General features: G+C 46.9%; 1 protein-coding gene across 19 annotated transcripts in view; it reads left to right on the forward strand.

The window, feature by feature from the left end:
* FRYL (FRY like transcription coactivator) overlaps window positions 1–26,855 on the forward strand; it is a 2,516,714-nt gene that overhangs the window by 825,248 nt on the left and 1,664,611 nt on the right. For all 19 annotated transcript variants that reach the window (XM_085642132.1, XM_085642134.1, XM_085642126.1 and 16 more), the window contains 3 exons: window positions 3,911–4,148; window positions 7,441–7,626; window positions 7,749–7,835. In XM_085642132.1, the coding sequence (XP_085498258.1) occupies window positions 3,911–4,148; window positions 7,441–7,626; window positions 7,749–7,835 (511 nt within the window). The remainder of the gene's footprint in view (window positions 1–3,910; window positions 4,149–7,440; window positions 7,627–7,748; window positions 7,836–26,855) is intronic.

The raw sequence follows: 26,855 nt of genomic DNA on the forward strand, positions 1-26,855 counted from the left end.
AATAAGGTAGGCTCCTTCGGCTAGTTCAAACATTTTAGTCAGAGGACCCATAATGTCCAAGAGTCTATCTTGACAGGACTTAAGGCCCTTGTCAAGTCCTTTTCTTGGGTCTCTCCCAGTTTTGGCAATGAATACCACCACTTTGCTGTCCATATCTGATGTCAGAGCTATCTTATCAGGCAGAGAGGGGCGAGGACATTCAGATCTAAGTCGAGATCTGACCTCCTTGGGGATCTCCTTATGGGACCAGAAGGAGAGGTATTCCCCTATGTGTTGGGAGGGACCAACTCTGGAGAGAGTGGGTGTTTAATGAGGAGTGGGTTGAACATATATTCCTGTTTAGTGGGTGGGGTGGGGGAGGGGATACAGCCGCCCAATCAGTCAGCCACCCATTTTATCCATAGGACATGTTCAAACAGGCACATATCAGTGAGAAGCAAAAGAAAAGAGTACTTATCATTTGAGCAGCAACAACAAAGAAGGGAGAAGACTTCGTGCACATGGACTATATACTATGTTGGAATGTTTAGAAGTTCTATATCTGTTAATTGTTTCTGCTGTGAGCTGCGCAATAAAGGAGATTTGCATAATCTTAGTCTCCTTGTCTTTAATAAAATCCAGATTTTCTGCCCACCACGCAGTGAAAAATCAAAATTTTCTTTTAGTTGCTAATATTCCTTGGTCATTTGAAGCCATTATATGGGCCGATAATAAAAGATAATAAAAGTGCCTTACCTATCTTTTCCAAAGAGGATCTAGTATTATACAAACATCTCTCTAGCCTTAAATGTTCTTTAAAAACAAAGCAAAAAACTGGGACTCTGAATCTGTTCCATCAATCAGTCAAACAATGGAAAATCAGTTTTCAGATTCAATAATGAATTTAATTAATTTAACATCATAAAGAAACCCGTATTTTGTTTTTTTGCATTGCACTAGGCCTTGTTACAGTTATTCTTCCAACCCATGTATGAAATATATAGTGTCTCCTATTTTTCAGTGCTGAGTATGATGTGGTTCATTTAATTAATTTGTATTTATCATGCTTCCTTACGTATAATGACATGCGTATATGCAGAAAACAGTCATTTCTAGGTGTTTGTCGTAGTTGGCAGTAAATTTGGGTGGGGTTGGCGGCTGTTTGATGTGTGGTGCTACATTTCTTATTGTGGGAACAACTACATGAAACCTAGTGACAAAAACTATACCTGTGGAAGGCTGTTGAAGAAGTTGCTGCTACAGTGTGAAAGGCCCCGCCCACATGAATGGTCAAATGTAGTGATTGGTGGGCTGGATCGGTCACAGTAGGAAGGAATTATCAGCACAGTGGGGCCTGTCCCCTTTTTTATTGTTCCCCACAAAATGTGGTATTAAATTTTATATTCAAACAGAGCAGGCAAATTACTGTGTTACAATTTAACTTAGTTTGAGGTTGAACATCCATTAAAAAAATAACATGATAGCTCAAAAAGAGTTTTAAAAGAAAAGGCTACTAGATGTGTTCAGCAGATTCACTGTAAGATATAGGCAAATTCTTAAGCATCGTTACATAAACATGACTATGCCTGTAATTTTGAGCAGAAAAGTTCAGAATTGCAAAGGTAGTAGCAGGTGTGGGTAGCGTGCTGTCACTGCTTTGCAAGTGAGAGCACAATCTGGGCAGGGTGCAGTTTGCTAAGTATTGATGCAAATAAAGGAAAAGGGGAGTGTAAGGAGATATGATGTGGGTGGTAGAGGGCGGTGGGGTGGATGTGAATGGGTAGGATCACTGTGATATGCAGGGTGCAACATATGAGATCAATAGCACTGGATAATGCAGCACTTAAGGGAGATTATCACACAGGGTGCAATTTTCAAGGGGGGGAGAATCCCCCTTAACAATGCTTTGTAGGTGAATCAGCTTAGCATCCCATTCCATAGATGTGGTATGTTTTCGAAGGCCTCTTGCTTCCTCCATTCGGATTTCCATCCTCCAGGCATCAGCCCAGTGCACCGAGGTATACTGCCATGATGCGACGAACAGAGGCAGAGTAGAACGCCACTTCAAGGGAAGGGCACGCATAGCTAACAACAAGCAACGTCTGCAAACCTTGCTGTCTTTTTATTGTGCTTGGTGCTCTTGTAGATGTCCAGGGCACAAGCCTCCTATATGTCAAGACTTTCATAGCTAGAGATGTCATTCTTTTCTGCATGCCATGCCAGTTCTTTGCTATAGAGCGGGTGACCAAAGCGTATGCTGGAGGTCTGCACCTTAGGATTGGCAGCGTGGGCAGCAGAAGTTGGTTTCAGGGAAAATCTGATTTAGTTTGTGTAGGCTGTATGTAAGACAGTGAATTTAATATTTTTAAAATGGCTATCCCCAGATATTGTGTCGATGCCTACCCCACCTTTATTATTAATGTAATTCTTTTTGTTCCTGTTTCTTTTCCACATGGAAACTACTTATTGATGACATCATAATACAGCGATTTCAATTTTGAATCCTGGCGTTCACCAGGTTTAATTGCGGAATCAGGCCTTGAGAGTTATTTGCTGATGTTTGTTAGTTTCCACCATAACGCATTGTTGGGTGCTTCCTGGGTAATCTTAAAGATGTGAAAAATACTTGTTGGCTGAATCTTTATTGGAAGTTATTTCACTAAATGTAGTGTTTCTCATGCATGGTAGTCTGCCTAATACAAGTTCTTGGCCACCTGTCCTCTGCACTTTGACAGTCAATTTCCAAATGTTTCTCTTTGCTGAGAGATGTTGGTAGAGAATCAATACCAGAACAGCTGGGGCCTCATAGCTAGAACTTTTTGACACCATACCCATTACGAATTCTATACTGAGTTCTGAAATATTAACTTGGTTTTAAGTCTCTACAAACTGGATATAATTTCCTTTTTAGCTGCAATTTATATTTTATCAAATAAGTTATTTTAGGTTTGTCTAATTAAAATGCAGAATGTTATTGATTTTCTTAATTTCCACATCTGTCCATTTAAAATAAATTAAAAGTAATCATCCTCTCTCATGGGTCATAGTGCTGTGGGCTCCTCTTTTGCATCGCCAACTCCTGCCTCTGCCATAATAGGTTGATGATTCATCGTTTTGTTTTCATAGTGTAGGAAAGGGACCTGTCAACACCAGTAACCCTACGTACGAAGTTGCTTGAATGTGTGTAGACAGGCTGAATCTTGACTTAGTGAGGATATTAGGAGGTACTTTTTCATCATTCTTTCTATAACAAAGTATCTCGAATTTGCACTAGGTAATCTTCTTCTGGGCATTTGGCTACTAGTGTGTCTCACCACTAATTTAAAGCTTTACTGTTTTTCTTTGTGGTATGTTATTCTGTTAAACTCATACATTCAGTGCAGTAGTTTATGGTTTTCCAACTCTTAAGATGCTGGTTTGCAAGAACATAATACAATCATTAACTGTGGTATGTTATTTATAAGATGCGTTTTTATCATTTGAATTATTTTTTTTCTCCTATAGCGTACACTTAACTCCATTCAGTCAATTGTGGCCATGTGTGTATTGTGATGTTTGCTGAATCTGAAATGTATAAGGCTTCATTTAGTCTACTACACTTTAGTCAGTGGTCGACTACCATTCACTAGCTGTGTCAGTGTAGTTGAAAAACATCCTAATTATATATATTTTTTTAAATAGTTTGTTATGAAAAGAGCTAGAGACATTTTAAGATCTGCACATTTCTAAATGGTATATATGTAGGATTGTTTGTTTTAGAAAAATTTTTAAACGATATTTAAGAATTTTTGTGATCTTGCTTCTAAAGATATTTACTGATTATAAGTTCAAAGGAGTTACTCTTAATAAAAAGGTAGGTCTACATGATTTAGGACTTACATTTCCAAATCAGGGCTTTTGTTTTTTTAACACAGTTGTTTTCTTTCCATAGACTAACAGTCCACATGGATGAAGAATTGCGTGCTTTGGCCTTTAATACATTGCAGGCTTTGATGCTAGATTTCCCCGATTGGCGAGAAGATGTTCTGTCGGGATTTGTTTATTTTATTGTTCGCGAAGTTACTGATATTCATCCTGCACTTCTGGACAATGCGGTGAAGATGTTGGTACAATTACTCAACCAATGGAAACAAGCTGCCCAAATGCATTATAAAAATTCTGATTTTCAGGTAAAGTATTTTAGCAGTTTACATTTGCATGCGCTTTATTGTATTCTCCTTCCAGGCCCAAATGATGATTTTTTTGTATATTAACGTAGTTTGCTAAAGCAATCTGGGGAAACATGCTCTTCTTTATGGGTCTATTGTGGGTTCCAAATCTCACTACAAATTTGTGACAGAATTTGGTATCACCTTTAAATTTGCTTTCTTAAGGCTGCCTTGCATGGGGGGCACACACTGAATGCGCAGTCAAAAGGAAAAAAAACACATAGGCCTCCTGCTACCACAAAGTATGCAGTCTGTTATGTTGATAATGGAGGAGGTCCTTTACATCTGTAAGTGGCTTAGCGCTCCCTCTTCAAAGACGTAATACACTGTTAAGAGTAGTAGGCCTATACAGTAGGGAAAGCATGCTGACCTGCAGAGGCCTGTTGTCCACTGCAGAGCAATTAATAACAAAAACCGTGTTTCCTCACTTTAATGGCCAGGCCTCCCTCTCACAAGGCATGTAAAAAAAAGAGAGGAAAAGCACAAATGGTAATAACCATCTCAACCTACTAAACTTCACAGGTCAGTGAGATAATAAAATCATGTGAAGATTTGGGTAGATCGATATTTACCTCTTAGTAATATGTTGTATTCATGTGGATGAGCATTGGACTGCACTAACTACTTTACAGTAGTGTGGCAGTTTTTCAGCGTTTTAATACACTAGTCCTAGTAAACCCACCTCCCTACTCCCACCATCATGTCATGAGGGCAGTACTGGAAATGTATTGTGCCTTCAGTTGTCTGCCTGCTGGAGACCTTGGTTTCACATGTTCAATGATGGTGGCTTTGATACAAGAGTTTTGCTGGGTAATGGGATTCTCATTTTGTATATTTTGTTGTGGCCCCAATTGTCCCATAGATTGTTGTATAATCTGTATTATGATGGCCTCCAGGGGGCAGGTTATGGCAGACTTTTCTGAGGAATGTGTCTCTGATTGTTAGTATATTATATAGAATCCATCGATGACCTTTCCTGGCTGAAAGGATTTTCATATGGGATTGAATTTTAGACAGCACAATCCCTATTTTAGACAGCACAATCCCTCCTAGAAAACAAAAATAGTAAAGCTTGTACTCCTGTGAAAACTGAGTTGGGAGCCCCCAAAATTATCTCATGAGGGCTCTTGTGGTGATGGATTCAGTTGTGGTATTAATGTAAGTCTGCTACGTTGTTCCATAGGGCACTACATTTGCACCACCACATCATTCAGCAGTACATTTTTGAAGGTAATATAATTAATGTAAGTTGCTGAGCTGATATGGAAATAGAGTAAAGGAGACTTAATTCCTTTTAAAACAACCTGGATTGTTCTGCCCTGTAGTGTAACAATGATGTCGAATGATATAGTGCAATAAAGCCAATATATGTAATTGTCAATCTTTTTGCCTCATTTCTTTGACATTCAGTTCCTCAAAGGGGTTCTATGCCTTGCCGTTCATAGTGACATCAGAGTAGTCAAATTAAGGCCTCGGAAAAGCAAACAAGACTTGAGACCCACAAAAGAGTTGATACAATGTACATTTAGAGCCACAGCAAGGTTTTTTGGACCAAAAACAAATGCCTATTAAAACTACAAAGGCTACGTAGGCTTAAACCCCAGTTGCTCTTTGGATGAGTTGTCTACATCAGATAGTGTGCTAGACACTTCAATTTAAAAAACAAAAAATCTAGGACAGCTGTTGGAAGATTTAATTTGCCATTAGCCCTTATAGTGCTTCAGCTAAGCATAGGGTTTCTGCTGGTGTAGAGAACCCGAGATTAGGACTTTACTTTTTGTAACGGGTCACCCACAGGTCTACTTGAGTTTAAACTCCATAGTGAGGAAGCAGCGGGTAGATGTTTGATTTTAAGGAGGTTTTGATTGTTCATTTGAAAGAAGTACGCCAGCTCGATGCTGTAGAAGTTTGTTTTGCAATAGTGTGAATTTGAGAGTGGATAATTGTTCTGCCATGCTAAGCCTCTACAACAGTGGATCTTAAACTGTGGTCCGGCGACCCCTGCTCGTCCATTATGGCTACTCAGCAACTCCACCGACTGATTGTCGATAAAACTGATCATTTTAAAACGTTTTGTAAATGTGAAGGAATATGAAATTCGAGACTAAAAATGTATTTGGTATCCTTAAATTGGTTTGTGGGATAGTGCAGGTGCATCAAACAGAGTATAGTATAAACCGTTGCATTTAGAAAAGCTCCAACCTTCCCATTAAAATTAATATTTGTAAATTAAATAAAATATATGTCCTCATATGTCTTTGTTTGATGGATCATTGTTTCTGTTTTTTTGTGTATTGGTTTGCAGTTCAAGTAATTGAAATTGCTTATGCCGGGGTCCCTGTATTCTAATAATGAATCACTGTGGGTCCCAAGATTCCAGTAACAAATAAGTTGGGGGAGGTCCTCCGAATTCAAATGTTGAAGAACCACTGCAATACAACATATTGCTGTGATACAGATTTCCTAATTCAGTTTAATTTCATCATAAGCAACATTTGCGTAAGCACTGACAGCTACATTTGCTGCTCTGAGACTTTTCAATTGCTTCGCCAGTTTTCCCTTTGGATCTCTTTTTAGCGTAATAAAAGACTAGCTGGGGGATAAACAGGGGAATTGAACTACTAATGATCTTGGATCTATGAAGCTGCCACATGAAAATATTTTTTACCATTCTGTTAATATTACTGCCTCCAGAAAAAATATAGATTTGATTTACAGAATTTATTGGAAATGTTTTGTCATATCAGATAGCCACTTTCACTTCTGAATAATTTCTAACTGCTTGGTAATGTTTAGGAACAAATTATCAAATGAAGGAACCAATAGAGTGCACTCTGGCACTGATCTGCGATTTGAGTGCACTCTGGCACTGATCTGCAGCAGCAGGCCTGATGCTCCTTAGCATTCAAGGTGTTATGCGTTTCTATTCAGTGTCTCATGCCCATGTTGTACATATGGAAGAATTAATTAAAAGTGTTGGTCAAGTATTTCTGGATCTTATCAGTGTTAGGAAATTTGTGGTTCAGTCTTCAAACTTCAGGAGCGATGTTACGAAAGTTTATTATAGTTTATGTAACTTGTTCCTTCTGAGACATTTTTATTTTTCTGCTTGTGTTGAATAATTAAATTTTCTGCTTGTGTTGCATAATTTGTGAAAAGGAGCCATATGATTAGTTATGATTGACAATACGATGAAACCACAAATTTTCCTCTGCCATTAACAATACCATTTTTGTTTTAACTTTCATTTCAGCGTGGTGTTTCTAATGGGGCCATTCACACACTTCCTTTAGAGAGGAGTCCGTATTCAAGTGTATTCCATATTGTGGAAGGATTTGCACTGGTGATTCTGTGCAGTAGTCGGCCCGCTACCAGGCGTTTGGCTGTCAATGTTCTCAAAGAAGTACGGGCTTTGTTTACCATTTTAGAGCTTTCAAAGGTAGGCCTCCAATGCGTTGTCTTTTAAATTTATTTTTTATTTTTATTAATATATTCTGCTAGTTAGTGCAATCAGTTCCTGTGCTGTAGTGACATTTTCTGGATTTCTGGTTTGTGTTTTAGGGTGATGAAGAATTGGCATTAGATATAATGGACAGATTAAGCCCATATATTCTTGAAGGCTTCATACACCTCACTGGAGCAGATCAGGTAAGAGTGGTGTATGCTCTTTATAGTCCTTTGTTTGCTCCTTTCATCTAAATTAACAACATGTTTGACCTCTTTTATTTCCTAACCATATCTCTTTACATTTCAAAATTGAACTTTCTTTCAGGCTATTTGGCATTCTGCTTCCTCTTTCTATCACTCAAGACCAGTCATTCCAGGCCATGTTTTTAGACCTTTGGATCTCGTGGTGGGAGCTCTATTATTGTGAGCTGCTGGAGTCTTGTCAAACCAGTTTACTGCCTGTAGTGGATATTTGTCCGACGTTTACAATTTGCCTCATTCCTAGCACTTGCAGCTCACTTTGCTGAGAACCTTCTCTGGCTAGTCATACAAGAATGCTATTGACACACACTGTTGAACCTACTGTTCGTTCTATGTTTTGCTAGTGTCTTGGAAGAGAAGTAAAACATCCTCTTTAGAAAGGTTCTTCTAGCTCTGGTCCATGCATTTCTAGATAATGTTTGAGGATAGTTATTTTGTTTTCAAGAGTGTAAATGGCAAAAAAAAAAAAAATGCTAATTGGAGGATTAACATGGCATTCATCAGTTAATCATAACATATAAAGCAGAGAAGTGATAATCAGATCCTTGATTATTTAAAACCTTTTTATATATATAATAATTTGATGATTAAAGGGGACTCTGATTGGCTCAGACATGTACGAATATTGTTGGCACTTGCAGCTGGGTTCGCCAAGAGAAACATTGCCAGGGGGTGGAGTGCGTCTTCGCCTCCGTCATTGGAAGAGTGGGAATGGGATCTTGACTGGTGTCAGCGGGCTGAAGAGACAGTGCATAAGAGTAGGGGATGTGTTCAAAAAAATGGGAGGAAGTATGGGCACCATGACGGCGACGCTGGTGGGAGAGTGATATGCAACAGCTGAGACGGAGCGGAGTGGTGGATGGAAGGGATGAACCGGACTAAGACTTTTTTTTAAAATAATGTCATGTTATGAAAGTATACCCGGGGAGCCATTAATGAATTACAGTCTCCTATCTCTTGTAAATATTATTGCTGTATTGTCCAAACCTCAGCATGTACAAACACAAGTGATTCATGTAAACTATGTTCTTTTGAGCAATGTTAATAAAGAGTTTTAAAAACATATATATATATATCACACTGCTCCAGCTTATAATTTAATGTACAGTAAAGTCTTCTATCCGTAGGGAAATTGCATATCATTTAACTTTGCAAAATCGATCTAATGGTTGGACCTCAAATTAGCTTTTTCTGTTTTCTATTAGGATTATTATTGACAATAGCCTTCTCCAATCCACATATAAACAGAAACTGTGACCACCAGAGCGAAACATCGAGGGTACCCGAGTCCAGCCATGATTGACCAATGCAAAGTCGGACAGTTACTAACATGAAAAAAACTATTCCAGTATATTCTAATGGTATCATTCCATAAAAGCCCATAATTAAGTCTGGAGTAGAATTTACTACATGCCAGTTATTTCAATATTTTGTCAGTTCGAATTTTAAAAACTCATCAACAAGTACACGCAAGTAAAATCGATCACTGCACATCAGCTTCACAATACATTCGCTTCAGACACAATAAACCTTATCTTTTGAAATTCATAAAATCACATATCAAGAATATTATATAAAATATTGTTCGAGGCATATGAGCTGCAGACCACACACTAAGGATAAGATCGCCATCTGGTGTTGGGCTCGGATGACTGCAGGTTGTTGTTGTCTTCGGAAGAAGTGTTTGGTCACGAGATAGGTGATTCCTCCTCTGGACAACAGTGCGCATGGGCATCCACTCCATCCTCAGATTGTTTTTTTCTGCCATTGGGTTCGGATGACCTTTTTTCCGCTCCAGCAGAAAACTTCTAGCAATCACAACAACTCTCAAAAATTTATAACTCGACGTCGAAATCCCATCGGACCGGCTCCGGACGCGGCTGATGAAAAGGACACCCTTTAAAAAATGCCCCCAATGTGGGTTCCCCCACAGTGATCACCACGAGGTCTGTAATTTGTGCCTCTCACCAGACCACAACGAATCCAGCTGTCCAGCGTGCGCCGCATTCCGTTCGAAGAAAACTATCCGGGATCGAAGAGCTCGACGCCGTATCATGGCCAAACCGGTTCCGGAACCAGAAGACATCTTTGCACAGGATGTCCCTGACGACGATTCCGAAGACCTCCAGATCGTGTCAGAGGCCGACGAGTCGGATCCGGGGCAGCCTGTGAGTACCAGCTCCCCTACCCCAACCCCACCAAAAAAGACATTGGTCAAGACTCTGCCAGCTGGGCCCAGTCGCGATCCAAAATCATCTTCAGAAGCCCCGCCCCCGGGCCCGGCTCCTAAGAAAACTAAGCCTGCAGGTGGCTCGGGCTCGAGCAAACCTAATATTATTGTGCCTACAATACCTTCGGCACCGAAGCAGGCTCCGAGGTCGAAATCTCCATCGGCACCGAAACGTCACTCGGTACAGACGTCTCCACCGGCACCGAAAACTCCATCGGACCCGAAAAGTTTTTCGGCACCAAAGACATCCTCGGTGCCGAAAAAAGTCCACAAAAAACCTGCCGATCTCACAAAATCCAGATCGGAACCCAAAAAGTCGGCGCCAAAGCAACCTTCGGACACTGAGGAACTTTTTCGGCCAGATCCAACGCAAAAACGAATTTACATCAATCCTAAAACCGGACATGTCACAGCGGTGCCATACAAGAAAAGGAAGCTGGACACAACACCTCCTCCAGCTCCTCTAAAGAAGGAGGACTGTGCCACTTCACCCATACGTCCTTCCTCTCTTATATTACCTCCTATCTCATCCCCCCACCGCCTTCTCCTCTACCATCTCCTTCTCACACACCACCTCCACATGATGATGATGATTTAGGGGAAGGGGGAGACCCGGATTTCTTTAATGATCCCACTGATCCTAATGATCCCTTTACACTCCCGGACACGGTACCCATAGATGACTGGGCTTACCCTATGCCTGACATGCCTGATCCCACTCCATACCCCTCAAAACCCTCCCCTCTTGATGACCATTTAGGGTTTGGTCAGCTTATAAACAGGGCGGCACTGTTTCATGGCGTCACCATGCACACAGACGCACCTGAGGTTTTTAAAGACCCTGTTAGGGCCAAGGTTCTTAACCCCTGGATCGAAAAAAAAAAATACAGACCGGCACCACAGGATCCTGCGTACATCAAAGCGCAACTCCCCTTAGACTCTCTAGTCGTGTCAAATGCCAGAAAGCGGGCGAACTCCCAAACATACTGCCCCCAGACAAAGAGTCTAAACTCTTGGAGGCTTCCGGCAAAAGGGTTGCCGCACAAGCTGCTAACCACTGGCGTATTGCCAATACACAAGCCATATTGGCTCGCTATGATAGGGCTCATTATGATCAACTAGAGGACCTTTTGCAACACCTGCCTTATCAATACAAATCCCAGGCCAATGACCTCATCGAAGAGGGCAAACTATTATCAAATGCCTCCATCAAATGTGCATTAGACGCAGCGGACACCGCCTCTAGGGCAGTCAACACAAGCGTATTGCTTAGACGCCACGCATGGCTCCGCATTTCCGGCTTTAAGTTGGATGTACAAACCACCATTCTTGCTCAACCCTTTAATCAGGAGCAACTATTTGGACCCGCAGTAGACACTGCATTAGAAAAAATGAAGAAAGATAATGAGACTGCCAAATCAATGGGAGCATTACAGTCTCCTCAAGCCAGAGGCTCCTTTCGTCGCTCCTTTTATAGAGGGGCCTCCAAAAATGTGGGAACAGACACCTCTTCCACCTTCAAAACATCAGGTCAAACATCCCCTAACCGAGGATATTTTAGAGGAGGTTACAGAGGAAATAATACCAAAGGCCGAGGGTGGGGCAACAACAACACCCGCACCTCTACAGCCACTAAACAGTGACTTACCACCACTCCCCCAGACCATTCCACTCCGGTCGGGGGAAGACTTCAACAGTTCCTACCTGTCTGGAATTCCATCACAACAGACAGGTGGGCAAGACAAATTATCCAGTCTGGCTACTGCCTCGAACTCATAAACACCCCCCAAACATACCACCCAAACACCGTCCCATGTCGTCTCACCACCTCACGCTCCTCAAACAGGAAATTCAGTCTTTGCTTAAAAAACACGCAATAGAACCAGTTCCACTCCAACATCAGGAAACAGGAGTATATTCTCTATACTTCCTCATTCCCAAAAAGGACAAGACCTTAAGACCCATACTAGACCTCAGACTACTAAACCAGTATATACAATCCGACCACTTCCACATAATCACTCTCCAGCAGGTCCTTCCATTACTTCAACAAGGCGACTTCCTTGCCACATTGGACCTCAAGGACGCATATTTTCACATCCCTATGCATCCTGCGCACAGGAAGTATCTACGATTCGTGGTAGACGGTCAGCACTATCAGTTTACAGTTCTCCCATTCGGAGTAACAACCGCACCCAGGGTATTCACCAAATGCTTAGCAGTTGTGGCAGCGCATCTCAGGAGACAACAAATCCATGTCTTCCCCTATCTGGACGATTGGCTCATAAAAGCCAATACTCTCGACAAATGCGTTCTCCACACTCACCGCACTATTCAAACACTACACAACTTGGGATTTACAATCAACTATCCCAAATCTCAACTACAACCCTCCCACGTACATCAATACCTGAGAGCCACCATAGATCCATCCAAGGCCATAGCTTATCCCAGCACAGCCAGGATAGCCAACATACAAAATCTCATCAAAAAATTTCAAACACAACACTCTCTTCCAGCAAGAGTGTTCATGCAACTCTTAGGCATGATGGAGTCATGCTTCTCCATAGTACCCCACGCACGCCTTCAAATGCGTCCCTTACAGGAATGTCTAGCACAACAGTGGAACCAGGCCCACGGACAACTTACCGATCTGGTGTTGGTGGACAGCCGCTCACTTCGTTCACTGAAGTGGTGGAACACCATCAACCTGTCCAAAGGGCGGCCGTTCTTAGAGCCTCTTCCACAAATTGTGCTGACCACCGACTCATCTCTCACAGGGTGGGGAGCCCACCTCCTTCAACACACCACTCAGGGCAGGTGGACCACTCAACAAAAACAGCTCCACATCAATCACCTAGAACTTCTGGCGGTGTTCCTAGCACTCAAATCCTTCCAAGTGCATCTAAAAAACAGAACTGTCCTCATCCGCACGGACAACATGACCACAATGTATTACATACAGAAGCAGGGGGGGGACACATTCTCTACAACTGTCCCAACTTGCACAACAAATCTGGAGATGGGCAATTTCCCAAAACATCTACCTGCTAGCAGAACACCTCCCAGGGGTTCAGAACCAAGTGGCCGACCTCCTAAGTCGCCACACACAGCAAATACACGAATGGGAATTACACCCCAAAGTCCTACTCCCATTCTTCCAAAAGTGGGGACAACCAGACATAGACCTGTTCGCCACACAAGAAAACGCAAAATGCCCAACCTTCGCCGCCAGGTTTCCACACCCACAGTCAAAGGGCAATGCGATATGGATGAACTGGTCAGGCAGATTTGCGTACGCTTTTCTGCCTCTCCCACTCATTCCATTTGTGGTACGCAAACAAACAACAGTCGCTAACGCTCATCCTAGTAGCTCCCACTTGGGCACGTCAACCCTGGTTCACCACACTTCTGGAACTATCTCTAGTTCCACATCAAAAATTGCGTCTCTCCCCGGCTCTATTAACCCAGAACCATGGACAAATCAGACACCCAGATCCTCAAACTCTGAACTTTGCAATCTGGCTCCTGAAGTCTTAGAGTTCGGATACCTCAACCTTCCTCCAGACTGTATGAATATCATAAAAGAAGCCAGAAGACCTACTACTAGGGCGTGTTATGCAGCAAAATGGAAAAGATTTGCCATTTACTGCACTAACAATCACATGCGTCCACTGGATGCGTCCATCCAAAACATAATTTGCTATTTACTACACTTGCAAAGATGCAATTTAGCGTATTACGTCTACATCTAGCGGCATTAGCAGCCTACTTGCAAAATAGGCAACACCTGTCCCTCTTTAAGGTACCAGCCATTAAAGCATTTATGGAAGGTCTTAAAAGAATTATTCCTCCAAGATTACCACCTTCACCAGTGTGGAACCTTAATATTGTTCTAACAAGGCTCATGGTTCCCCCATTTGAACCAATGCACAAATGCGAACTGCAGTTCCTAACATGGAAAGTGGCTTTCCTTGTTGCAATCACATCCCTGCGAAGAGTAAGTGAAATACAAGCCTTAACTCTTGAAGAACCCTTCCTACGACTACATCGTAACAAAGTGGTTCTTAGGACAAACCCAAAATTCCTCCCTAAAGTCATCTCCCCTTTCCATCTAAACCAGTCTGTCGAACTGCCAGTCTTCTTCCCTAATCCAGGCTCAGTAGCTGAGAGGGCACTTCATACCTTAGATGTTAAGAGAGCCTTGCTGTATTACATCGACAGAACCAAACCCTTTCGGAAAACCAAGCAACTGTTTGTTGCTTTCGCTCCACCACATAAAGGCAACCCTATTTCCAAATCGGGTATCGCCAGATGGATAGTCAAATCTATCCAAATATGTTACCAAAAGCTAAACGTACTCTTACCGTTCCCCCTAGGGCGCACTCCACGCGTAAAATAGGGGCTTCTATGGCATTCTTAGGGAACATCCCCTTAGAAGACATTTGCAAAGCAGCCACATGGTCTACTACACACACCTTCACTAAGCACTACTGTGTCGATGTGCAATCCAAACAACAAGCTTCAGTAGGCCAAGCTGTCCTAAAAACTCTATTCCAAACTGCTGCAACGGATACAGGTGACCACCGCTAGGGGAGACACTGCTATATAGTCTATCCTTAGTGTGTGGTTGTGAGAAGTTGGCCTGGTATATGATGTTCACTAGTTAAAGTGACCACCTTGTACCATGCCAAGCAACCCTTATGGTGTGGTTGTAAGTCAACCTTTTCGGACTAGCTGCCCTAGTGGTAGCGTAGGCTAAGCAGTCTTTGAGGCTAAACTCGTTAAAGCGTGTTAAGCAGGCTGTTTTACCAAATGTAACCCCCTTTTATACCAATGAAAGGACACCACACAGATATATATTGAAAATATATATGTATTTATTTCTCAAAGTAACCCCTAGACTCTTTATGAGCACAGGAGCACAAATCGTTAAACAAGAATACGTTAGAATACACAGAAGTTGCACTTTATATGGATAGGCCCTGGTGGCCACTCGAACCATATACTAAAATAGTGGTATAAGTACCACGAACAGAAAAGGGAAAAGGCCTAGGGCCTCTAGAATTGCTGGGCCTACAAGGAGCTAACGTTAGTTAGTGACCAGGAGGTCCACGGGTTGCGTGTGCAGAGCAAACAGTCACACGCGAGCTCCCATAGGTTTTCAATGGGTGCGTAAAAAGTACAAAGTTACTGCAAAGAGGATCTTCCGGATGGACTATGAACTCAAGATTGGAAACACAGACACTAGAGATGATACTCTACACTTGGGCACCGGAGTGCCAGCTTTACCTCACCCACAGGAAGCGGGTGCATAGGTCTCGAAGTGCGTCGGGTTTCTTCTATCTGTTCAATGGAGCCTGAAGACAAGGATGCTGCAGGCGGTCGGTCCGGAAGGGATGCGGTGGATCCAAGAGTGGATCGGAGTTGTAGATGACCTGTAAGCAGAGGGGACAGTGTTCAAAGTCACTAGCCAGTGACCAGCGTGGCACCAGGTGGGGGTACCAGGTGATGTCGGGTGCAAACAGGAGGAAAGGTGCAGCTTGTCTCTACAGCCACGTGGTCCCTGAAGGTCGACGACGTCCAGGAGTCGGTTCACGAGCTGTCCCACGCAGGCTCTCGCTGTCGGCGGTGTCGGCGACTTGGTCGAAGCAAACAAGCCTTGGCAAAAGCAATTGTTGTGGAAAACGAAATAAGCTGATGGTTCTGACCAGCAAGGTCAGAGGGACTGCTCCTTTGGAGGGGAGCAAGGGCCAGTCTGGAGCAACCAGACCAGCGGTGTAGTTCTTGAAGTTCGTCGCCAAGATGGCCACTAGCCAACGGGCCAGCAACCGGTTAGGCGCGTCGAGTGGCAAAATGCAGAAGGGCCCCACGCAGATCGTGGAGATGCTGGAGGGCTCACCTTTGGTGCAGATGCTACTCGGGTGTTGGGCTTCTCAGGACCCAAAGCACAACTTGGAGGGAGCCTCGGTTGTCGCGCTTGCAGCTTGTCGTGGTCTTTTCAAGATGGCTGGCTCCACGTGTCTCGGTGCCTCCACGGGTTCCTTCTTTTCAGGGACTGTGGATCAGGCGGTGAGAGGTCTGGAGGTCCAGGTCTTGTCAGTCTCTGGGCTCGGGCTCCGGCGGGAGGCGGCGGCAAAGCAGACGTTGATTCGCTGGATGGTGCTTGTGTTAGCAAGGTGGTCACTCCCTGACCACAGGGGAGATTTCCTTCAGTCCTCTGTGCGGCAGAGCGTCGAAGTTCCCGTCTTCTTCTTGTAGATAAGTTGATTCCAGGATGTCTGAAGTCTTAGGACACAGCTCCTACCTTTAAGCGGATTCTAGGGGCCGGACTACCTGCTAGGTCCCTCCCTAAGGGTGGGACCAGGAAGGGGGTGGTTACACCCCCAATCCTTTGTCCAGCTCGCCCCAGGCCCGGGACTGGTGTGCCCCAGGACCGGTTTGAACTGGCATATGCACCAAGGCTCCTTTTGAGCCTCAGGCATGTCTGGTTTCTTTCAAGCCCTACCTGACCAATACACAAAATCCTGTCTGGGGTGGTGCACACACCTCCCCTGGCAGGAAACCCTTTGTCCACACCTCCCAAGCTGGAAGGACTCCCAGCAGCAGGAGGGCAGACTTGTGTCTGTGGTGGCAGCATCCATTTTGTGGAGCTGAGGCTATGTCTGATCTTACCCGGGTTTCAGGTACTGTACATGTCGTGTCCCTCTAGAAGGGTGGAATGCTAACCCCGTCGCCAGAATTGGCGAGGGGTTAGTATTCCAATTCGTATGACACCTTACTCGACATGTTTTGATAAAGCCAAACCAAAGATAGCATTTAACCGCGAGGTTCATAATGCACTTACGAGTATATGGTATGACGATATGTGGAAACGGTAGAAGGAAGTTGTTCCGACCACTGCAGACAGGCTCAGCTCATGCCAGAGCACCATCTCACATGGAACCAAGCACTCTGCCTTCAGGATTGTCAAGGCCTGCTATATGAGTGGCTGATAGATTACCATGTGTTCCATTTAAGGTTAGGTATAGGTATACTACACCTAAGTAAGAGGTGATTACACCAACTTACCCCAGCTGAGTGATCAGCCAGTTGTGTCAAATTTGTTAGGCCAGGCCAGGGGTGGCACAATACATGCTTCAGCCCCTGGTAGGCCTTAGATACACCAATGCCCTGGGTACCTAGTGTACACTGGTACAGGGGCTCACAGGGTGATCCACTTCCAATTGGTTATGCACCTATGGTGCATAGTGTAAATTTAGTAGAGAGAACAGCAGGCTGGGGGTCTGATTGGCAGGCCCACAGCCTCAATATGTCAAAAACCAGTGAAGCAAAAAGCAAAAATTTGGGGTGACCATAGGATAGCAGACCCTACTCTCCTACACAACCCCCCCCCCCCCCAAACGCAGGGACATTAAACTAGCCTTGACCAGTCTCGTCTTCATGTCCTAAGTGGAAGTACCTGGAGAGACCATCTGCATTCCCATGGTCAGTACCTGGCCGGTGCTCCACTGTAAAGTCCATCCCCTGTAGGGAAATGGACCACCTAAGCAGTTTGGGGTTTTCACCCTTCATCTGATTTAGCCACAAGAGGGGCTTATGGTCGGTCTGAATCTTGAAGTGAGTGCCAAACAAGTATGGCCTCAGCTTCTTCAGGGCCCACACCACAGCAAAGGCCTCCCTCTCAATAGCTGACCAATTCTTCTCTCTGGGGGTCAACCTTCTGCTAATAAAAGCAATGGGTTGGTCTTGACCATCTACATTAAGTTGTGACAGCACAGCTCCCACACCCAACTCAGAAGCATCTGTTTGGACAATAAACTCTTTGGAGTAGTCAGGACTTTTCAGGATAGGTGCAGAGCACATGGCCTCCTTCAGGTCATCAAATGCCTTTTGACAGCTTACTGTCCACTGAACCTTTTTGGGCATCTTCTTGGATGTCAGATCATTAAGAGGAGTCACAATGGACCCATAGTTCTTAACAAACTTCCTGTAGTACCCAGTCAAGCCCAAGAAAGCTCGAACTTGAGTCTGGGTGGTTGGAGGAGACCAGTCCTTGATGGATTGTATCTTACTCTCCAGTGGTTGAACTTGGCCTCCACCTACAAGGTGGCCCAAATACACAACCTTACTCTGCCCTATCTGGCACTTAGTAGCCTTGATAGTGAGGCCTGCCCTTTGCAGAGCCTCAAGAGCCTTCTTCAGGTGGATCAGGTGATCCTCCCAGGTGGAGCCAAAGACAGCAATGTCATCAAGGTATGCTGCACAAAAGTCATCCAACCCAGTAAGGACTTGATTCACCAACCTTTGGAAGGTGGCAGGTGCATTCTTCAGACCAAAGGGCATCACCACAAATTGGTAGTGCCCACCTGGGGTTGAGAATGCTGTTTTGGCCTTAGACTCCTCAGCTAATCTGATTTGGCAATAGCCAGCTGTCAAGTCAAATGTGCTCAAAAACTTAGCAGAAGCCAGTTTATCTATGAGCTCATCTGCCCTTGGAATAGGATGTGCATCTGTCCTAGTGACAGCATTGAGTCCTCTGTAATCCACACAGAACCTCATCTCTCTCTTGCCATCTTTGGTGTGAGGTTTGGGGACCAGGACCACTGGGCTAGCCCAGGGGCTCTCTGAGGGTTCAATGACACCCAATTCCAGCATTTTGTGTACCTCAGCCTTTATACAGTCCCTGACGTGGTCAGGTTGTCTGTAAAGCTTGTTCTTTATAGGCAGGCTGTCACCAGTGTCCACCACATGGGTACACCAGTCAGTTTGGCTAGGTATCAAGGAAAACATGTGTTGGAATGATTGTAGAACTTGTCTACATTCAGTCTGCTGATGATCAGTGAGGTTGCCTCCAAGGGTCACTCCTTCAACTGAACCATCCTCAGGGTTCTGAGACAACAGGTCTGGGAGAGGGTCACTCTCTTCCTCCTGTCCCTCATCTGTAGCCATGAGCAAGCCCATGTCTGCCCTGTCAACATATGCTTTTAACCTGTTAACATGGAGTACCCTGTGGGGACTCCTGGGAGTTCCTAGGTCCACCAAGTAGGTGACCTCTCCCTTCTTTTCCAGGATTGTATGGGGTCCAGACCATTTGTCTTGGAGTGCTGCTGGGGCCACTGGCTCCAACACCCATACCTTCTGTCCTGGCTGAAACTCAACCAAGACAGCCTTTTGGTCATGCCAAGCTTTCTGTAAGGCCTGGCTTGCCTCAAGGTTTTTGGATGCCTTCTCCATATACTCAGCCATCCTGGAGCGGAGACCAAGTACATAGTCCACTATGTCTTGCTTAGGCTTTTTGAGAGGTAACTCCCATCCTTCCTTCACCAAACACAGTGGGCCTCTTACAGGGTGCCCAAACAACAATTCAAATGGGCTGTAGCCAACCCCCTTTTGTGGGACCTCTCTGTAAGCAAACAGAATGCAGGGTAGAAGGATGTCCCATCTTCGCCTGAGCTTTTCAGGTAATCCTTTGATCATACCCTTTAGGGTCTTGTTGAATCTCTCAGCAAGCCCATTGCATTGTGGGTGATAAGGGGTGGTGAACTTGTAGTTGACACCACATTCCTTCCACATAGCTGTCAAGTATCCTGACATGAAGTTGGTACCTCTGTCAGAAACCACCTCCTTAGGAAACCCCACTCTGGAGAATACTCCCAGCAGGGCCCTGGCCACAACAGGTGCTGTAGTGGTCCTAAGGGGAATTGCCTCTGGATACCTGGTGGCATGATCCACTACCACCAGTATAAATCTGTGCCCAGATGCAGTGGGAGGATCCATGGGACCCACTATATCTATTCCCACTCTTTCAAAGGGGACCCCCACCACAGGTAGTGGTATTAGGGGGGCCTTTGTTGTGCCACCTGATTTGCCACTGGCTTGGCAGGTTACACAGGAGCGACAAAACTCCTTGGTATCTTCATTCATGTGAGGCCAGTGAAAGTGAGGGACAAGCCTGTCCCAAGTCTTGTTCTGGCCTAAGTGTCCTGCTAAAGGAATATCATGGGCCAAGGTAAGAAGGAAGCCCCTAAATTGCAGAGGTATAACCAACCTCCTGGTGGCACCAGGCTTGGGGTCTCTAGCCTCTGAATAAAGGAGCCCTTCATCCCAATACACGTTATGGGTACCTTGAGCATTCCCAGCAGCCTCAGCAGCAGCCAGCTGTCTGAGGGGTTCAAGAGAGGGACAGGATAACTGAGCCTGCCTCAAGTCAGCCCTTGAAGGTCCCCCTGTCCCCAGAAACTCAACCTGATCAGGTTCAAGCTCTTCAGGGACAGTTCCTTCAGGGTTCTCTAGATCAGCTTCCTGGGAAGGTTGATCATCACTCTGAGGCAGGGGGGAAGGCACTGCCTTAACCCTCCTGTTCTTCTTCTTGGTAGGTGCTTGGTCCATTGTTCCAGGATCCAAGACCTGTGGTTCAGTAAGGCACTTTTTGGCCTGTGACCTGGTCACAGCAAGGACATGTGGTGATATACCTAACATCTCTGCATGTGTCCTGTACTCCACTTCAGACCATAGAGAACTCTCTAGGTCATTGCCCAACAAACATTCTACTGGGAGGTCTGCACTAACCACAACCCTTTTGAGGCCAGTTACCCCTCCCCATGAGAAGTTAACAACTGCCACACTATGTGAAGTAGTGGCATTGCTGGCATTGGTCACCAGGTAGTTCTCACCTGGTATGTACTGTCCAGGGTCCACAAAGTCTGGTGTCACCATGGTGACACTGGCACATGTGTCCCTGTAGGCTTGAGCCACTTTTTCATTAATTAAAGGAGCCTGTCTGTACTTGCCCAGGTTACTGGGGCTCACAGTCAGGGACAAATCTATGTCCCCATCACAGATCAGGACTGCCTGTGTCAGGGTTCTGTCTAAGTCAGAATCTCCTTCAGTTCCCATAGTGATTCCCACTACACCCTTTGTCTGGGGACCAACACTGCTAACAGTAGTACTGGGAGCAGGTGCCTTAGGGGCAACAGTGTTGGGGGCTCCACCCTTCTTACAATCACTAGTCCAGTGAGTTGTATTCTTGCAAGATTTGCACCAGGGTTTCTTTTTGGCACCTGTTGCGAAAGCTGCCCAGCTTTGGAGTTTCTTCGAAGTAATGCATGCCATCTTTGAGCAGCCCGACTCCACCTGCGATCCTTCGGGTCTGCAGACTCTGCTGCGGGCCCTGGGTCTTCGACGCCGGTGTCTTTGGCCCCGACAACACAGTCCTCTTGGATCCAGGCCTGGATCCGGATCGGCACCGGTCGACCTGACTACGCCTCCCCCGGCGCCGACTCAACCGGCACCACGCCCACAGCCTATGCCGGTTGTGTCCCCAGCTGGCGTCGACCCCCGGCCTCCACCCCAACGTGGACACTGAGCGGGACCGACATAGACTGATGCCGGTTCTGGCGCAGACGGGTACCTTGGTGCCCTGGTTCCTCCACCCTGGTTCTTTTAGGCCAGATTGGCAACCAGAGCAGGGTGAGGAGGACTGGGAGGGGTCTGGAGAGCCTTTAACTGACCAGTTATTATGATCCGGACTGGCGAGAGGAGTTGGGGGATGCCAGTGGACTGGCTACTTCCCCAGACCTTGGCATGTTGTAGTCTCCTACTGTGACTACGGAGGAGGGAGCGTCTTACGCAGTGGTGTTGCGTAGGGTGGGGGAGGCTCTTGACCTCGAGCTAACCTCCTGACAGAGGTGCTTCAATTGGCTGTGAGCTCTTCGGAGCCCCTGCTGCTGTTCAATGAAGCCCTCACTGACATCCTTTTTGGCACCTAGTCCAGGCCCAACACAGGAAATATGTTTAGTGTGAATAAGGCCTCAGATGCACGATCAGATAATTTTGTTATTATAGTTTAATTAATTTGATAAACAGATTGTATAAATGCTTTGTCTATTCACACAATCTGGTTTTTAAAGTTTCTTAATATTGTTTGTCTGTTTTGTAGCGCTGAAGAAGTCCTAAAATAGGACCAAACACGTTGGCTACTGTGAAGAAAGCAATCTTAATAAAGGAATGTGTGGGATACGGTGGCGCAAGTGCTGCCCCAGTGCCCAGAAGAGGCCCGGGCTATACTCTCCCGTTCAGTTGCCGAGGGGAGACAACAAAGCAGAGTTTACCATTCGCTGTGGACTAGACACCGCCGACTCGTTAGGCAGGACGATTTCCACGTCGGTTGCCCTTCGACGCTTCGCTTGGCTGAGGTCGACTGGTTTTTCAGGGGATGTCCAATCCACTCTTAATGGACATGCCCTTTGATGGCAGTCTCCTGTTCGGCGGCAAGGCAGACAATGCATTGGAGCATTTTAAGGACCCTAGGGCTACGGCCAGGTCCTTGGGTCTCTCCACCACCCGCCCTGCACAGTCTGCCTTGTGTGGCTATGGAAGGGGTACTCCGCTATGTCCCGCCCAGTGCCACAGGCCAGCACAAGCTGTTCATCACCAGCGCTGCTGGGGACGTGGGAACCACCGGCATGGTTCTGGGGGCCAGCGCATGGGCCAGTCCACCACAGCCCCTTCTGCAGCAGACTCCAAACCCTCCTAATCCAACCTTGCTGGGCCACCAATCGCCAGTGGGCGGCAGGATTCACCATCATCTTCCCCACTGGTGCACCATCACGTTGGACAGGAGGGTTTTGCAGATAGTCCGAAGGGGCTACAGCTCCATCCATGCCAACTCAGCACCATCGCATGTCGGAGGATCATCTGGCCCTTATCCAACAGGAAGTTTCGGCACTCTTGGCCAAGGGAGCCATCGAGCGAGTTCCTGTCCCAGAAGTAGGTCGTGGTTGCTATTCCCACTACTTTCTTGTGCCCAAGAAGGACAAAGGCCTGCGCCCTATCTTGGATCTCAGGAATGTCGACCGCTTCCTCCGGAAGGAGAAGTTCAAGATGTTGACACTAGCTCAGGTCCTGTCTGCCGTCGACCCTGGAGACTGGATGGTAGCGTTGGACTTGCGGGACGCTTATTTTCACATCCCCGTCCTGCCGACCCACTGGTGTTACCTGCGGTTCACGTTAGGACACGAGCACTTTCAGTTTACCGTGCCCCCCTTTGGCCTTACCAGCGCCCCTCGGGTGTTCACGAAAGTGTTGGCGGTGGTCGCAGCTCATCTGCGCAGGTCAGGGGTTCCAGTCTTTCCCTATCTCGACGACTGACTTCTAGGCGAGCTCGCCCCAAGTTGCTGTCTCCCACCTCAAGACTACAGCAAAACCTCCTGCACTTGCTGGGGTTTGCTTTGAACGTGCCGAAGTCACACCTGACTCCCTCTCAGAAGCTCTTTTTCATTGGGGCGGTTCTGTACACAACTCAGTTTTGGGTTTATCCTCCTGAGCAGCGAGTCCTGGATATTCAGGCTATGATTCTGATCTTTCAGCCTTTGTCCCAGGTTTCGGTCAGAATGCATCCTGCTCGTAGATCATGCCAGGTGGCATATGCGGTCTCTGCAGTGGGGTCTGAAGTTCCAGTGGGCACAGTATTCAGGGAATCTGTTCGATTTTGTCCAGATCTTGGAGGGCACTGCACGTCAATTACAGTGGTGGCTAACGAACCAGGATTGGGTCACAGCAGATTCCTCTCCCTTCCCCAACCGGAGAACACTGTGGTGAAGGATGTATCACTTCTAGGATGGGGCGGCCACATGGAAGAGGCAGAGATCAAAGGCCTCTGGTCTCCGGCGGAGTCTGGGCTCCACATCAACCTTCTGGAGCTTCCGGCTATCCGTCTTGCGCTGAAACCATTCCTTCCCTCCGTCCGGGAAGAGTAGTGCAGGTGTTCATGGACAACACCACAGCCATGTGGTACGGCAACAAACAGGGTGAGGTGGTGTGGGGTCGTGGACCCTTTGTCTAGAGGCCCTCCGCCTCTGGAACATCAGGGCAAATCCCTGGTGGTTCAACACCTGGCAGATTCATTGAATGCCAGGGCTTACGAACTCAGCCGCAGGTGCATGATGGATCATGAATGGCGTCTTCACTCGGAGGTGGAGCAAGGTCTCTTTCAGCAGTGGGAAAAGCATTGGTTAGATCTATTCGCCACTGAAGAGACTGTGCAATGTCCGCAATTCTGCACGTTGGAATTTCCGAGGCGGCACTCGCTAGGCAACGCTTTTCGTGGTTAGTGGTGTTGCGGTCTTATATATGCCTTTCCGCCTATACCACTTCTACCCAGAGGGCTGAAGAAGATCAAGCGTATCTGAGAGACCTATTAGTGATAGATTCCATACCTTAGAATATCCCCAGGCGTCAGACTGGATCCGGAAAGTTTTCATCAGCAGTACCCCTGCGCGTCGGTAGGCGTTGTCGTGCGGCTCCGCATACGTCGCTGGCGTAGTAGCTGCCAAGATGACGTCGTCGGAGCTACTTAGACGCACCCACAAGAGCTAACGTCACTTCTTTCTTTTTCCGCGCCAGCAAGCGCAGATCCGAGAGAGAGCAGTACTCCTAGTCGTATTTTTGACTTGTTTTCTGAGACGCGTTTCTCCTGGTGCAGGTGGGATGCCCGGGTCTAAGTCCTTCAGGGACTGCCGGCGGAACATGGCGGAGGACCCGCATGTCGTTTGTCTCTTCTGCTTCGGGCACGTCCATAACCCCGAGACGTGCCCCAGACTTGCGGGAGCGTTCCAGACAGTTCTTTGAGGCCCGGCAATTGCTCCGCACCACTCGAATTATGCGGTCGAGGGGCCGGTCGCAGAGCTATACTATCGTTCGTCGGCATCGGGGTCAGGTAAGTGGAAGCGCCATGCCAGGTCGAAGACGAGATGTCACTCTAAGCCTACCCCTCACCGGTCGTGGGACGCGGGGAGGGGGCGGGTGTTTACCCCCCTGCGGCTCCGGTGGAGCCTCTGTTGTTGCCTGCGGCCTACCCGCTTTCCCCGAGGCCGTACGTGACTCCAAAAGGAATACAGGTGTTCCTGTCGGCCATGGGCCATTTATTTTCCCCTTCGGGTCCATCCAGAGTGCCTTCGGGCCCCGTGGAACCGTTGGGTGCTTTTACCCCCCGTGCCGCCGCCTTTCGCTCTGGCTACGCCGGCAAGATACCCTGGGGCGCCGGCCGGCTCCGGCGCCACCGGCCTGCTCCGGCCTCCGGCTGGCTCCGGCGCCGCCGGCTGGCTTCGGTCTCCGCGCTGCCGAGGGCTCTGTGTCCGGCGTCGGACACGGCGCCGTTGCCTCCATGGCCGGACTGCATCAAGCTTGGATTGACCTATTGTCCACCAATTCCTAGCCGCAGTGTGAGGATGCACTACAGTAGGATGCCAATGTGGAGGATCTGAGTGATCTGGATTTATCTCCATGCCCCGGTACACTGTCCCCCCTTCCTCTGTGGCTACGGAGCAGGATGGTACATTCTCTGTGGTGTGCGCAGGGCGGCTGAGGCTCTTAACCTCGAGCTCCCTACGGTGTCTCTCAGGACCAATCTCCTCACCGAGGTGTTTCGGCCGGCGTAATGCGTTAAAGTCGATAGAATTTCTATCGACTTTAACGCATTACGCGTGAGTGTTTCCACTCTGCACCTGAATCCCGTGGGCCTCCCACTTCCTAGCAATTGGTAGTATAGTGTAGCCCCAGCGATGGCCTAGGCCTAACCTGTGTTCGTGACAGTCGTCCTTATACCACTTACTTAGTATATGGTTTGCGTGGCCCCTAGGGCCTAACTGTATTACTTACCTGTGTGACTTATGTATGCTTAAATAAGACTGTGTTGTACTTACCTCGAATCTCATAAAGAGCGCTTAGGGTATTTTGAGTAGAATAAATACATTCTATTTATATATATATCTGTTGTGGTGTCCTTTCATTTGGTGTTCAAGGGATTGCAAATGGTATAACAGCTGGCTTCACATGCCATACAGAGTTTAGTCTAAGACTGCTCTTGTCCATGCTACCAGTAGGATAGCTGGTCTATAAGGTTGACTTTACAACCAATCACCATAACAAGGTGTACACTAGAACTAGTGACATCATATATCAGGCCAACTTCTCACAGGAACGATTCACCATCGCCTCCGCCACTGGCGCATCATCACTTCGGACAGTTGGGTTTTGCAGATAGTTCGAAGGGGCTACTCCCTTCCATTCCGGACTGCTCCTCCGGCCGTGCCCCCTTCGTACCACACTTGGCGCTTCTCCAGCAGGATGTTCCAGCCCTCTTCGCCACAGGGGGCCGTCGAGCGCGTTCTGACGCCAGTGGTAGGTCGTGGTTGTTATTCCCACTACTTCTTGATTTCCAAGAAGGACAAGGGCCTGCGTCGTCTTTTAGGTCTCCGGTACGTCACTTACTTCCTTCGGAAGGAAAAGTTCTAAATGCTCCCGCTTTCAGTTCACCGTGCTCCCTTTCGGCCTTACCAGCGCCCTTCGGGTGTTAACAGAAGGGATGGCGGTGGTCGCAGCTCATCTGCGCATGTCAGGGGTTTATGTCATCCCCTATCTCGACTACTGGCTGTTGACGGCGGGCTCGCCCCGAGCAGCCGTCTCACACCTCCAAACTACGGCCAACCTCCTGCATTTGCTGGGGTTCTCCATCCACGTGCCGATATCTCATCTGGTTCCCTCTCAGAAGCTCTTCATCGGAGCGGGATTTAGGGTTTATCTTCCCGAACAGCGTGTCTGGGTCATCAGGCTTATGGGTTCGGTCAGTGGCAGATGCGTCTTCCTTCCCCAACCGGAGCACACAGTGGTAACAGACGTGTCATTCTGGGGATGGGGCGGCCATATGGGAGAGGCGGAGGACCGAGGCC

Source organism: Triturus cristatus, chromosome 2_2 (genome assembly GCF_964204655.1).
Source record: "Triturus cristatus chromosome 2_2, aTriCri1.1, whole genome shotgun sequence".
In the NCBI taxonomy this organism is placed as follows: domain Eukaryota; kingdom Metazoa; phylum Chordata; class Amphibia; order Caudata; family Salamandridae; genus Triturus; species Triturus cristatus.